At 52.2% G+C, this 13,959-nt stretch overlaps 2 protein-coding genes across 2 annotated transcripts in view; both read left to right on the top strand.

Annotated features, from left to right (window-relative positions):
* The first annotated feature begins 1,945 nt into the window (after positions 1-1,945).
* Positions 1,946-5,961, top strand: LOC119979446 (proto-oncogene c-Fos-like). The gene is made up of 4 exons (XM_038821688.1): positions 1,946-2,347; positions 3,624-3,812; positions 4,566-4,673; positions 5,096-5,961. Exons 1-4 carry the CDS (start codon positions 2,210-2,212, stop codon positions 5,570-5,572), a joined length of 912 nt encoding a protein of 303 aa, XP_038677616.1. The 5' UTR covers positions 1,946-2,209; the 3' UTR covers positions 5,573-5,961.
* A 6,829-nt stretch (positions 5,962-12,790) lies between these two features.
* The window catches only part of jdp2b (Jun dimerization protein 2b), a 44,375-nt gene continuing 43,206 nt past the window's right edge, over positions 12,791-13,959 (top strand). Inside the window, exon 1 of the mRNA XM_038790330.1 lies at positions 12,791-12,942. The gene's annotated coding sequence lies outside the window, so the exon portion shown is untranslated. The remainder of the gene's footprint in view (positions 12,943-13,959) is intronic.

Below are 13,959 nucleotides of genomic sequence, written 5' to 3'. Positions count from 1 at the left end.
ACCCCATAATGGGAACAGGAGCATGTCCTGGGAGAGGCAGATTCCACTAGGCAATTATTCTACATTGCATACACACTGAAGATAATAAATTGTCTGGATGATCAGACCAGCTGACGGCAGCGACTTTAAATGTAAAGAGAAGGGATATAAATAGAGAAATGTGGCAATGATTGAGAATCTCTGTGTCTGAGGGGGAGAGAATTTGGTGCAGTTTGGGGCCGAGGTGAATGTTGATGTGACGGACACGGGAGTTGTCTGTGCAGCAGTTTAATAAACTTCTCATGGGCGAATTTATTTTTTTTGACACGAGTTTTATCGGCTTTTCTCACCAGGATTGTTAGTGTGGGATGTCCCTGTGTTTATCTGTGTGTTTATGTTCCGGCTTCACCTTCACCCCTGCCAACTCCCCCCCCCCCCCCTCCCCCCCCCGCAGTGTGGGATCTTGCTGTGTCTGTGTATCTGTGTGTTTGGCTGCGGCTACACCCCCCCCCCCACCCACCCCCGGCAGTGTGGGATCTTGCTGTGTCTGTGTATCTGTGTATCTGTGTGTTTGGCTCTGGCTACAGCCCCCCCCCCCCCCGGCAGTGTGGGATCTTGCTGTGTGTGTGTATCTGTGTATCTGTGTGTTTGGCTCTGGCTACAGCCCCCCCGGCAGTGTGGGATCTTACTGTGTCTGTGTATCTGTGTATCTGTGTGTTTGGCTCTGGCTACAGCCCCCTCCCCCACCCCCGGCAGTGTGGGATCTTGCTGTGTCTGTGTATCTGTGTATCTGTGTGTTTGGCTCTGGCTACACCCTACCCCACCCCCGGCAGTGTGGGATCTTGCTGTGTGTGTGTATCTGTGTGTTTGGCTCTGGCTACAGCCCCCTCCCCCCCCCCCGGGGCAGCGTGGGATCTTGCTGTTTTTGTGTATCTGTGTATCTGTGTGTTTGGCTCTGGCTACACCCTCCCCCCCCCCCCCCCGGCAGTGTGGGATCTTGCTGTGTGTGTGTATCTGTGTATCTGTGTGTTTGGCTCTGGCTACACCCTCCCCCCCGCCCCCCCCCGGCAGTGTGGGATCTTGCTGTGTGTGTGTATCTGTGTATCTGTGTGTTTGGCTCTGGCTACCCCCCCCCCCCCCGGCAGTGTGGGATCTTGCTGTGTGTGTATCTGTGTATCTGTGTGTTTGGCTCTGGCTCCACCCTCCCCCCCCCCCCCACCCCCGGCAGTGTGGGATCTTGCTGTGTCTGTGTATCTGTGTATCTGTGTGTTTGGCTCTGGCTACCCCCCCCCCCCCCCCCGGCAGTGTGGGATCTTGCTGTGTCTGTGTATCTGTGTATCTGTGTGTTTGGCTCTGGCTACCCCCCCCCCCCCCCGGCAGTGTGGGATCTTGCTGTGTCTGTGTCTCTGTGTGTTTGGCTCTGGCTACCCCCCCCCCCCCGGCAGTGTGGGGTCGTGCTGTGTCTGTGTATCTGTGTGTTTGGCTCTGGCTACCCCCCCCCCCCCCCCCCCCGGCAGTGTGGGATCGTGCTGTGTCTGTGTATCTGTGTATCTGTGTGTTTGGCTCTGGCAACACCCTCCCTGCCAGTTCCCGGACTCGGAGCGGCTCTCATTCCAAATAAGGACATGTACGTCATCGGGTTCCCGGTGCCGGACTGTACCAACATGCTGGGGGGGTGTGTGGAAGCGGGCAGGCGGAGCAGAGGAGGCTGGTGCCGGTGTACAGGAGCTGGGCAGTGATATCCAGAGTGAAATAATGGATTTAGTTCCAGTGACACTGCCGGCCGCTGCGGGTGCCGTCTCTCTGAGCTTGTTGCTGGGTGGCTGACCCGGGAATCCCCCCTCACACTCCCGGAGCAGATGGAGGAGTCCGGGATTCCGTCACTGCTCCCAGACTGAATAAAAGGCGAAGCTGAGCCGGGCTGAGTCACAACAAACCCTCAGAGTGGCTCAGAGAGAGGGAGAGAGGGAGAGAGGACACAGCACCCAGAGAGCCAGCCCGGACACACAGCACCCAGAGAGCCAGCACCCTGCGATACAGCACCCAGCGAGCCAGCACCCTGCAAGCGGATACAGCACCCAGAGAGAGGACTCAGAGCCCGGAGAGCCAGCACCCAGCACCCAGAGAGCAGACACTGAGCCCAGGGAGCAGACACTGAGCCCGGACACCCAGCACCCACAGGCGGACTGCTCCCGGACTGATCCCGGACTGATCCCGGACTGCCTGCAGCATGTTTCACGCTTTCAGCACCGATTACGATTCTCTTTCCCGCTGCAGCAACTCTCCCTCCCTGGGGGACCCACATTATTATTCACCCGCCGATTCCTTCACCAGCCTGGGCAGCCCGGCCAGCAACAACAGCACTCCGGTAAGACACAGGGATAGTACCGGCCTGAGGGGCCGAGTGGGTGTGGGGATTGCACCGGGGAGGGAGGAAGGGAGTGGCCGTGGATAGGGGATAGCAGGGAAGGGATGGGCGGAGTGGCCGCTCGCGGTCCATTGATGGAGAATCCGAGCTTTTGCGTAAATGTGACGTCAGGGATGTGGTGACGCGCTCGCAATTGGCCAATCAGCGGCGGTTTATTAATAACACGCATGACGCGCACTCCATTCATAAATCACCGCGGGGTCTCTGTCTCTGTGTGGGGGGGGGGTCTCTGTGTGGGGGTCTCTGTGTTGAGGTGTAAGGGGGGGGGGTCTCTCTGTGTTGAGGTGTAAGGGGGTCTCTCTGTGTTGAGGTGTAAGGGGGGGTCTCTGTGTTGAGGTGTAAGGGGGGTCTCTGTGTTGAGGTGTAAGGGGGGGTCTCTGTGTTGAGGTGTAAGGGGGGGTCTCTGTGTTGAGGTGTAAGGGGGGTCTCTCTGTGTTGAGGTGTAGGGGGGGGGTCTCTCTGTGTTGAGGTGGAAGGGGGGTCTCTCTGTGTTGAGGTGTAAGGGGGGGTCTCTCTGTGTTGAGGTGTAAGGGGGGGTCTCTCTGTGTTGAGGTGTAAGGGGGGGTCTCTCTGTGTTGAGGTGTAAGGGGGGGTCTCTCTGTGTTGAGGTGTAAGGGGGGGTCTCTCTGTGTTGAGGTGTAAGGGGGGGTCTCTCTGTGTTGAGGTGTAAGGGGGGGTCTCTGTGTTGAATGTGTGGGGGGGTCTCTGTGTTGAATGTGTGGGGGGGTCTCTGTTGAGGTGTAAGGGGGGGTCTCTCTGTGTTGAGGTGTAAGGGGGGGTCTCTCTGTGTTGAGGTGTAAGGGGGGGTCTCTCTGTGTTGAGGTGTAAGGGGGGGTCTCTGTGTTGAATGTGTGGGGGGGTCTCTGTGTTGAATGTGTGGGGGGGTCTCTGTGTTGAATGTGTGGGGGGGTCTCTGTTGAGGTGTGGGGGGGGGGGGTCTCTCTGTGTTGAATGTGTGGGGGGGTCTCTGTTGAGGTGTGGGGGGGGTGTCTGTGGGGGGTCTCTGTGTTGAGGTGTGGGGGGTCTCTGTGTTGAGGTGTAAGGGGGGTCTCTCTGTGTTGAGTGTGTGGGGGGTCTCTCTGTGTTGAGGTGTAAGGGGGGGTCTCTGTTGAGGTGTGGGGGGGTGTCTGTGTGGGGGTCTCTGTGTTGAGGTTGGGGGGTCTCTCGGTGTGGGGGTCTCTGTCTCTAATGTGTGTCTCTTTCTCTCTCTCTGCAGGATGTGTGCTATGATTCCAGCTCCTTCGTGCCCAGCCTGACTGCACTGAGCAGCCGCCAGGAGCTCCAGTGGATGGTGCAGCCCACCGGCCTGTCCTCAATCCCCCACAGCCGGCAGCACCCCTACCTCCCCAGCAGCAGCAACCCGGCCCCAGCCCGGCCCACCGGCCGCAGGGGCAGAACTGAGCAGGTGAGACTGGGTTGGGGGTCAGGGGGTCCCTCTGGGAGGGTGGAGGGGGGGCACTCCGGGGGGGGGGGGGGGGGGTGTATTAGTATACAGTGAAGTATTGTCTCTTGCATGCTGTACAGACATTGCATACCGTACATAGGGAAGGGAGGAGAGACTGCAGAATATAATGTTACAGTTACAGCAAGGTGTAGGGAAAAGTCTGGCGGGGGGTCATTCTGGGTGGAGGGGAGGTCACTCTGGGTGAGGGAGGGGTGGGGGGTCATTCTGGGGAGAGGCTGGAGGTCACTCTGGGTGGAGGGGAGGTCACTCTGGGCGGGGGGAGGGGTGGGGGTCATTCTGGGGAGGGGCTGGGGGTCACTCTGGGTGAGGGAGGGGTGGGGGGTCATTCTGGGGAGGGGCTGGGGGTCACTCTAGGTGGGGGGAGGTCACTCTGGGTGAGGGAGGGGTGGGGGGTCATTCTGGGGAGAGGCTGGGGGTCACTCTGGGTGAGGGAGGGGTGGGGGGTCATTCTGGGGAGGGGCTGGGGGTCACTCTGGGTGGAGGGGAGGTCACTCTGGGTGAGGGGGTCATTCTGGGGAGGGGCTGGGGGTCACTCTGGGAGGGGTGGGGGGTCATTCTGGGGAGGGGATGGGGGTCACTCTAGGCTGGGGGTCACTCTGGGAGGGGTGGGGGGTCATTCTGGGGAGGGGCTGGGGTCACACTAGGCTGGGGGTCACTCTGGGTCTAACCCTGTCTCTCCCTTTGTGTTGCCAGCTGAGCCCCGAGGATGAGGAGAAGCGGAATGTCCGGAGGGAGAGGAACAAATTGGCCGCAGCCAAGTGTCGGAACCGGAGGCGGGATCTGACCGACTGTCTGCAGACGGTAAGCCTGGGGCTGGAGCGGGGGGAGAAATGGGTTTATTTGGGGGGGGGGTGGGTTATTTGGGGCAGGGTTGGGTTGGGTGATGATTTTTGGGTGGGGGTGTTTTATGGGGGCGTTTTCCTGGGATTGTCGGTTTATTTGGGGTGGGGGTGTTTTCCTGCGGCAATGGGTTTATTTGGGGGTGGATTTATTCGGGGTTGAGGGTTTTTCTGGGGGAGTGGGTTTATTTGGGGAGGGGGTTTGGGGTGGATTTATTCGGGGTTGAGGGTTTTTCTGGGGGAGTGGGTTTATTTGGGGGGGGGGGGGGGTTTGGGGGTGGATTTATTCGGTTGAGGGTTTTTTCTGGGGGGAGGCACTGTTTGGGGGCAGGGCTGGTTCTGGGTACTCTGATGCCAGTCTAAGCTGCTGCCTGTTTTCCCCAGGAGACAGAGAAACTGGAGGGAGTGAAATCCAGTCTGGAGACGGAGATCGCGGAGTTGCTGAAGGAGAAGGACAAGCTGGAGTTTATCCTGGCTGCTCATCGGCCTGTGTGCAGACTCCCAGAGCTGGCAGGCCGGCATCTGCCCAGCCAGGCTGCAGATTCTTCAATGGCAGCTGTGGCTGCCCCAGACAGCAGTGCCCCCCTGCCAGACCTGCAGAGCAGCCTGCACTCTGCCAGGTGGGTGCCCGATGTGGATTTAATCAGCCTGGCTGACTGTGAGCCGCTCTATTCCTCGCTTCCTGCTGACTGTGAGCCGCTGTGTACCCCTGTCCTCCCTGATACCCCCAGCGGATCCTACTCGTCTTCCTTCGCTTTCAGCTACCCTGAGATTGGAGTGTGCAGCCCGGCCGTCCACCCAGGAAGTGGCAGTGAACATTCCTCGGACTCTCTCAACTCTCCCACTCTCCTGGCCTTGTAGGCAGCCCCGGCACACGGACATCTTCATCCCCGGCACTGCATGCGGCCATGGGGCTGTTTCCCTGCTCCCAGGACCCAGGAGGTGGCAATGCTAAAGCTTGCCCAGGAAGCTGGAGGCATGGTGCTAGACTCTCTCACCAGATGTAGTCTGACCAACATGTTATTGCAATATGGTGTTACTGTAATATATCCAATAATTTATTGTCAAAGTTTATTTTTCAAGATATGTACCCTGCTCTTCATTGTGTTCAGTGGTCTAATATTGACATTAGTTTTCCATGAAAACGGTTTAATTAATTTCTAGAAATATTTATTTTTTTCTATTTTCCATGTGATTATATTTCAAGTGTTTGCCTTGTGCTAACATCAATAAAACTGTTAGAATCTCAAGCTGGTGTTCTGACTGATATCTGGAGCTGGGAGTTTTGAGGATAGCACGGCCAATCCACCTAACCCGCACATCTTTGGACTGTGGGAGGAAACCGGAGCACCCGGAGGAAACCCACTCACACACTGGGAGGACGTGCAGACTCCACACAGACAGTGACCCAGCCGGGAATCGAACCTGGGACCCTGGAGCTGTGAAGCATTTATGCTAACCACCATGCTACCCTGCTGCCCCATGGCCCATGGCACGTCTTAACTTTTTAAAGGATGTGAGGCAACCCACCTCTACCACTCTCTCAGACCGTCACCACTCTCTCTGGGTAACAAAACGTTTTCCCTTCAATCTTTCCCCACCCTCTCCAAACCTTCTTCCTACTTGAATGTGTCCCTTCATAACTAACCTTCAACGAAGCAGAACAGCCATTCCCTGTCCTTGCCTCTCATAATCATGTACCTCGATCGGTACTCCAGCAGTACTTCCACTCTGGGGCAGGTGTGACCTGTATAAGAAGGATGGGTTGCATCAAAACTGGAGAGGCATAAATATCCTGGCCGCGAGGTTTGCTAGTGGCACACGGGAGGGTTTAAACTAGTATGGCAGGGGGTGGGTACCGGAGCAATAGGTCAGAAGGTGAAAACATTGAGAGAAATAGGAACTTGGGCCTCGATGGCTCTGAGGAAGAGCAGAAAACAGTGGGTCTGGTGGCCTGAAGTGCATATGTTTCAATGCAAGAAGTATTACGGTAAGGCAGATGAACTTAGAGCTCGGATTAGTACTTGGAACTATGATGTTGTTGCCATTACAGAAACCTGGTTGAGGGAAGGACCGGATTGGCAGCTAAACGTTCCAGGATTTAGATGTTTCAGGTGGGATAGAGGGGGATGTAAAGGGGTGGCGGAGTTGTGCTACTAGTTAGGGAGAATATCACAGCTGTACTGCGGGAGGACACCTCAGAGGGAAGTGAGGCTATATGGGTAGAGATCAGGAATAAGAAGGGTGCAGTCACAATGTTGGGGGTTTACTACAGGCCTCCCAACAGCCAGCGGGAGATAGAGGAGCAGATTAGGTAGACAGATTTTGGAAAGGAGTAAAAGCAACAGGGTTGTTGTGATGGGAGACTTTAACTTCCTCAATATTGACTGGGACTCGCTTAGTGCTAGGGGCCTGGACGGGGCAGAGTTTGTAAGGAGCATCCAGGAGGGCTTCTTAAAACAATATGTAGACAGTCCAACTAGGGAAGGGGCTGCACTGGACCTGGTATTGGGGAATGAGCCCGGCCAGGTGGTAGGAGTTTCAGTAGGGAGCATTTCGGGAACAGTGACCACAATTCAATAAGTTTTAAAGTGCTGGTGGACAAGGATAAGAGTGGTCCTAGGGTGAATGTGCTAAATTGGGGGAAGGCTAATTATAACAATATTAGGCGGGAACTGAAGAACCTAGATTGGGGGCGGATGTTTGAGGGTAAATCAGACATGTGGAAGACTTACAGCAGGATTTAGATTGTTTGGAGACTTGGGCGGAGAGATGGCAGATGGAGTTTAATCCGGACAAATGTGAGGTAATGCATTTTGGAAGGTCTAATACAGGTAGGGAATATACAGTGAATGGTGGAACCCTTGAGTATTGAAAGTCAGAGAGCTCTAGGTGTACAGGTCCACAGGTCACTGAAAGGGGCAACACAGGTGGAGAAGGTAGTCAAGAAGGCATACGGCATGCTTGCCTTCATTGGCCGGGGCATTGAGTATAAGAATTGGCAAGTCATGTTGCAGCTGTATAGAACCTTAGTTAGGCCACACTTGGAGTGTAGTGTTCAATTCTGGTCACCAGACTACCAGAAGGATGTGGAGGCTTTAGAGAGGGTGCAGAAGAGATTTACCAGGATGTTGCCTGGTATGGAGGGCATTAGCTATGAGGAGAGGTTGAATAAACTCGGTTTGTTCTCACTGGAACGACTGAGGTTGAGGGGTGACCTGATTGAGGTCTACAAAATTATGAGGGGCATAGACAGAGTGGATAGTCAGAATCTTTTTCCCAGGGTAGAGGGGTCAATTACTTGGGGCCATGGGTTTAAGGTGCGAGGGGCAAGGTTCAGAGGAGATGTACAAGGTAAGTTGTTTTTTTTTTACACAGAGGGTAGTGGGTGCCTGGAACTCACTGCCGGAGGAGGTGGTGGAAGCAGGGACGATAGTGACATTTAAGGGGCATCTTGACAAATACATGAATAGGATGGGAATAGAGGGATACTGACCCCGGAAGTGTAGAAGATTTTAGTTTCGACGGGCAACATGGTCGGCACGGGCTTGGAGGGCCGAAGGGCCTGTTCCTGTGCTGTACTTTTCTTTGTTCTTTGTTCAGTCTACCTTGGCCAGATCTTGCCTTATTTTACTAAAATCTGCTCTCTTCCAATCCAAAACCTTTCTTTGCAACTTGCCTATTTCTTTGAAATGACAGCATGTTGTGCCCCCCCCCCCCCCCCCATGTTGTGGTCCCTATCACTGAAATGCCCCCCCCCCCCCCCCCCCAAATCATTAACCACCTGTCCGGCTTCATTCCCCAGCATTAGGTCCAACACTGTACCATCTCTTGTTGGATCTTCTACATGTTGAGCTAAAAAGTTCTCCTGTATACATTTTAAGAATGCCGCTCCATCTAAGCCCTTAACATGATGGCCATCCCATTAATGTTGGGGAAGTTGAAATCACCAAACATAATTACCCTATTATTATTTTTACACACCTCTGTGAATTGCACACATGTTTGCTCCTCAATTCTCTGCTGACTGCCTGGGGCCTGTAATAAACACCTGGCAATGCGGCTGTTCCTTCTTTATGCTTACGCTCGACCCACAAAGCTTCATTTGATGCCCCCTCCAAGATCTCTCCTTACTGCAGTAACTGACTTCTTAACCAATAATGCAATGCCTTCTCCTCTTTTACCCCCTCCTCTGTCTCGTCTGAAGATTCTATATCCCGGGATGTTGAACAGCCAGTCCTGCCCCCCCTACCCCCCCAACCACGATTTCAGTGTCAATCCTCACCCGTAACTCATCCTGTTAATAGTCCTGTCACATTAAAGTAGAGGCCATCCATCCTTGTCTTGCCCCCTTGAAACTTACTATCTCTGTATTCTGTCTGACCTGATTGCTTTTCCATGTTCTGCTGTGTCCCTATTCTGCTCTCAGTCTGGCCCCTCCCCCTGCCGAATGAGTTTAAACTCCTCGCAACAGGACCAGCAAACCCAGCAGCAAGGGGGTCCCACTGAAGCTGATGAGAGGGAAGAATGTGAGAGTGAGGGGAAACTGCACAGTGGAGTGCTTGTAACATTTTCAGTGTGTTGTGGGTGGCAATGGCGAGGCCAATGTTGCCCATCCCTAATTGCCCTGGACCTGAATTGTCACAGTCCATCACACATGCCAGACCAGGTAAGGGTGCCAGACAATGAACTAGATGTTTTCTTTAACAACAGCTGATAGCTTGATTGTCATCATTAGAAATCAAATTCCCCCATCTGATGAGGAATGCTATTTGGGTTGGATTTGTTTATTGTCACGTGTACCGAGGTACATTGAAAAGTATTTTTCTGCGAGCAGCTCAACAGATCATTCAGTACATGAAAACAAAAGAAAGTAAAAGAAAATATATAATAGAGCAACAAAGGTACACAGTGCAACTACATAACGCCGGCATCGGCTGAAGCATACAGGGTGTAGTGTTAATGAGGTCAGTCCATAAGAGGGTCGTTTAGGAGTCTGGTAACAGCGGGGAAGAAGCTGTTTTTGAGTCTGATCAGGAACGCTACTTGATTTGGTGTGTGACTGTGTGTCAGGGTGTGTGTGGGCTGGGCACTGGGGTGGTTATGTTGGTCCAGTTCAGTGTGTGTGTGTGTGTGAGAGGAGAGATTGGGATGTGGACAGTCTTCATGCTCTCTCCTCTGCACACCTTCACCCTGTGAATCTCAATCAGACACAGCCAATGTTTTGTTATTCTGACGCATGAAGTAGTGAGGTCAGCAGGAGCCCAGCCTCTCTCACTGGCAGCTTTACCAGCCGGCAGGCAGACACCAATCACATGGCTGTGGTGTTCAAGGAGATCAGTGGAATTTACAACACTAAACCTGCAGAGCCGGCTCCAGCTGCCTCCGGGGTCCTGATCCACCGCATTGAGGCACACAGCCAGGGTACACAACACAGCCAGCACAGAGCCAATCCCCTGAAACACACGCACTGCTATCTCCTGGGCTAACCTACATTCCACAGCGAGGTGGCTTGTCTCTATCCACAAAACTGTGGAAGGATTTCCGGAAATGGGGCTGACAGGTATCCCAAACCGTCCTGTACTAGCCAGGCTGCCACAACCCACCACCAGGGAGTAAGTGCAGAGCCCCTGTGGCAGAGATTAGGACCAGCACCTCGGTTTTCACACAGCTAATCTCAAGGTGCAGGTCGATGCTGCCCACACTGCAGACTCTAACATGGAGAGTGGATCTTTGAGCAGGGTCCCAGGGGGCAGATCGACAGCTAGCAACGGACACATGTGAAAATCAGAGATCACAAAGCACACACACACCCCAGTGTGCAGCGCCCAGAGAATCTGTACCCCAACAATGGGCAGTACCCAGAAAACCTGTACCCCAACAATGGGCAGTACCCAGAAAACCTGTACCCCAATAATGGGCAGTACCAATAAAACCTGTACCCCAACAATGGGCAGCACCCAGAAAACCTGTACCCCAACAATGGGCAGCACCCAGAAAACCTGTACCCCAACAATGGGCAGCACCCAGAAACCGTGTACCCCAATAATGGACAGCACCCAGAAAACCTGTACCCCAACAATGGGCAGCACCCAGAAACCGTGTACCCCAATAATGGACAGCACCCAGAAAACCTGTACCCCAACAATGGGCAGCACCCAGAAACCGTGTACCCCAATAATGGGCAGCACCCAGAAAACCTGTACCCCAATAATGGACAGCACCCAGAAAACCTGTACCCCAATAATGGGCAGTACCCAGAAAACCTGTACCCCAACAATGGGCAGCACCCAGAAAACCTGTACCCCAATAATGGGCAGCACCCAGAAACCTGTACCCCAACAATGGGCAGCACCCAGAAAACCTGTACCCCAATAATGGGCAGCATCCAGAAACCCTGTACCCCAATAATGGGAAGACCCTAGAAAACCTGTACCCCAACAATGGGCAGCACCCAGAAAACCTGTACCCCAACAATGGGCAGCACCCAGAAAACCTGTACCCCAACAATGGGCAGCACCCAGAAAACCTGTACCCCAACAATGGGCAGTACCAATAAAACCTGTACCCCAACAATGGGCAGCACCCAGAAAACCTGTACCCCAATAATGGGCAGTACCCAGAAAACCTGTACCCCAACAATGGGCAGTACCCAGAAAACCTGTACACCAACAATGGGAAGACCCTAGAGAACCTGTACCCCAACAATGGGCAGCACCCAGAAAACCTGTACCCCAACAATGGGCAGTACCAATAAAACCTGTACCCCAACAATGGGCAGCACCCAGAAAACCTGTACCCCAATAATGGGCAGTACCCAGAAAACCTGTACCCCAACAATGGGCAGTACCCAGAAAACCTGTACACCAACAATGGGAAGACCCTAGAGAACCTGTACCCCAACAATGGGCAGTACCCAGAAAACCTGTACCCCAATAATGGGCAGATGCTGGGGAATCTGTACCGCAGTAATGGGCACACAGTGGGGAACTAAAGACCATCAGAAGTGGGAGGGGGTATCCCTGAACCTTGGTGCTGGTATCTAGGGTGTCATTGTTTCCAGCCAGGGGGTGTTGGCTGACCAAGTGCAGTTTAAATGCTGCTCGAACATGTCAGGGGACGGCTGGCTGGCTCGGTCCTGGTGAACAGCTGGAGAAACATTATTTGCAGCGAGAAGTCGTGAGGCCTTGTTTTGTGGACCATTTAATATTGAATTGCATTGCCGGCCTCGTGGGCAGAACGCCGGAAAGCTCGGGATAAATCCCACTCGGGATCACACTGACAATTACACCCGATATTTAGCTATTCCTGTTTCTCACTCTCTGTGTATTCATCTGTTTCTGTTTCTCTCTCACTCTCTCTCTATCTTTATCTATTTCTGTTTCTCTCTCACTCTCTATATTTATCTATTTCTCTCTCTCACTCTCTCTATATTTATCTATTTCTGTTTCTCTCTCTCACTCTCTCTATATTTATCTATTTCTGTTTCTCTCTCTCACTCTCTATATTTATCTATTTCTCTCTCTCACTCTCTCTATATTTATCTATTTCTGTTTCTCTCTCTCACTCTCTCTATATTTATCTATTTCTGTTTCTCTCTCTCACTCTCTCTATATTTATCTATTTCTGTTTCTCTCTCTCACTCTCTCTATATTTATCTATTTCTCTCTCTCACTCTCTCTATATTTATCTGTTTCTCTCTCTCACTCTCTCTATATTTATCTATTTCTGTTTCTCTCTCTCACTCTCTCTATATTTATCTATTTCTGTTTCTCTCTCTCACTCTCTCTATATTTATCTATTTCTGTTTCTCTCTCTGACTCTCTATATTTATCTATTTCTCTTTCTCTCTCTCACTCTCTCTATATTTATCTATTTCTGTTTCTCTCTCACTCTCTATATATTTATCTATTTCTGTTTCTCTCTCTCACTCTCTCTATATTTATCTATTTCTGTTTCTCTCTCACTATCTCTCTATTTATCTTCTCTCTCTCTATTTCTGCCTGTTTATTTTGGTTGCAGTTTGTGTTCAGTGCAGTTTGTTTTGAACTTTCTGTGTTGTTTGGTCGCTAGGGCTGAGCTGTGTCAGAATGACGTGAGATTGGATCCGGAATGGTTCCGCATTCCCAAACCCTCCCAGACTCTGGCATCTGAATAAACACAGAGGCTGATGCAACCGGCCGCCTCCCCACAGTTTTAACCGTGGATCGCTGCAGCCGCCAGAGTGACAGGTACAAACTCTTTGTAACTCTCTCCAAAGTCTCTGCAACTCCCTCCGAACTCTCTGTAACTCTGCAAACTCTCTGTAACTCTGCAAACTCTCTGTAACTCTCTCCGAACTCTGTGTAACTCTCCAAACTCTCTGTAACTCCCTCTGAACTCTCTGTAACTCTGCAAACTCTCTGCATCTCTCTCCGAACTCTGTGTAACTCTCCAAACTCTCTGTAACTCTGCAAACTCTCTGTAACTCTGCAAACTCTCTGCAACTCCCTCCGAACTCTCTGTAACTCTGCAAACTCTCTGTAACTCTGCAAACTCTCTGCAACTCCCTCCGAACTCTCTGTAACTCTGCAAACTCTCTGTAACTCTCCGAACTCTCTGTAACTCTGCAAATTCTCTGCATCTCTCTCCGAACTCTCTGTAACTCTCCAAACTCTCTGTAACTGTGCAAACTCTCTGCATCTCTCTCCGAACTCTCTGTAACTTTCCAAACTCTCTGTAACTCTGCAAACTCTCTGTAACTCTGCAAACTCTCTGCATCTCTCTCCGAACTCTCTGTAACTCTCCAAACTCTCTGTAACTCTGCAAACTCTCTGCATCTCTCTCCGAACTCTCTGTAACTCTCCAAACTCTCTGCATCTCTCTCCGAACTCTCTGTAACTCTCCAAACTCTCTGTAACTCTGCTAACTCTTTGTAACTCTGCAAACTCTCTGCATCTCTCTCCGAACTCTCTGTAACTCTCCAAACTCTCTGTAACTCTGCTAACTCTCTGTAACTCTGCAAACTCTCTGCATCTCTCTCCGAACTCTCTGTAACCCTCCAAACTCTCTGTAACTCTGCAAACTCTCTGCATCTCTCTCCGAACTCTCTGTAACTCTCCAAACTCTCTGTAACTCTGCAAACTCTCTCTAACTCTGCAAACTCTCTGCATCTCTCTCCGAACTCTCTGTAACTCTCCAAACTCTCTGTAACTCTGCAAACTCTCTGCATCTCTCTCCGAACTCTCTGTAACTCTCCGAACTCTCTG

The sequence above is a fragment of the Scyliorhinus canicula genome, chromosome 2, assembly GCF_902713615.1.
Source record: "Scyliorhinus canicula chromosome 2, sScyCan1.1, whole genome shotgun sequence".
Lineage (NCBI taxonomy): Eukaryota > Metazoa > Chordata > Chondrichthyes > Carcharhiniformes > Scyliorhinidae > Scyliorhinus > Scyliorhinus canicula.
This window is presented reverse-complemented; position numbering and strand designations above follow the sequence as displayed.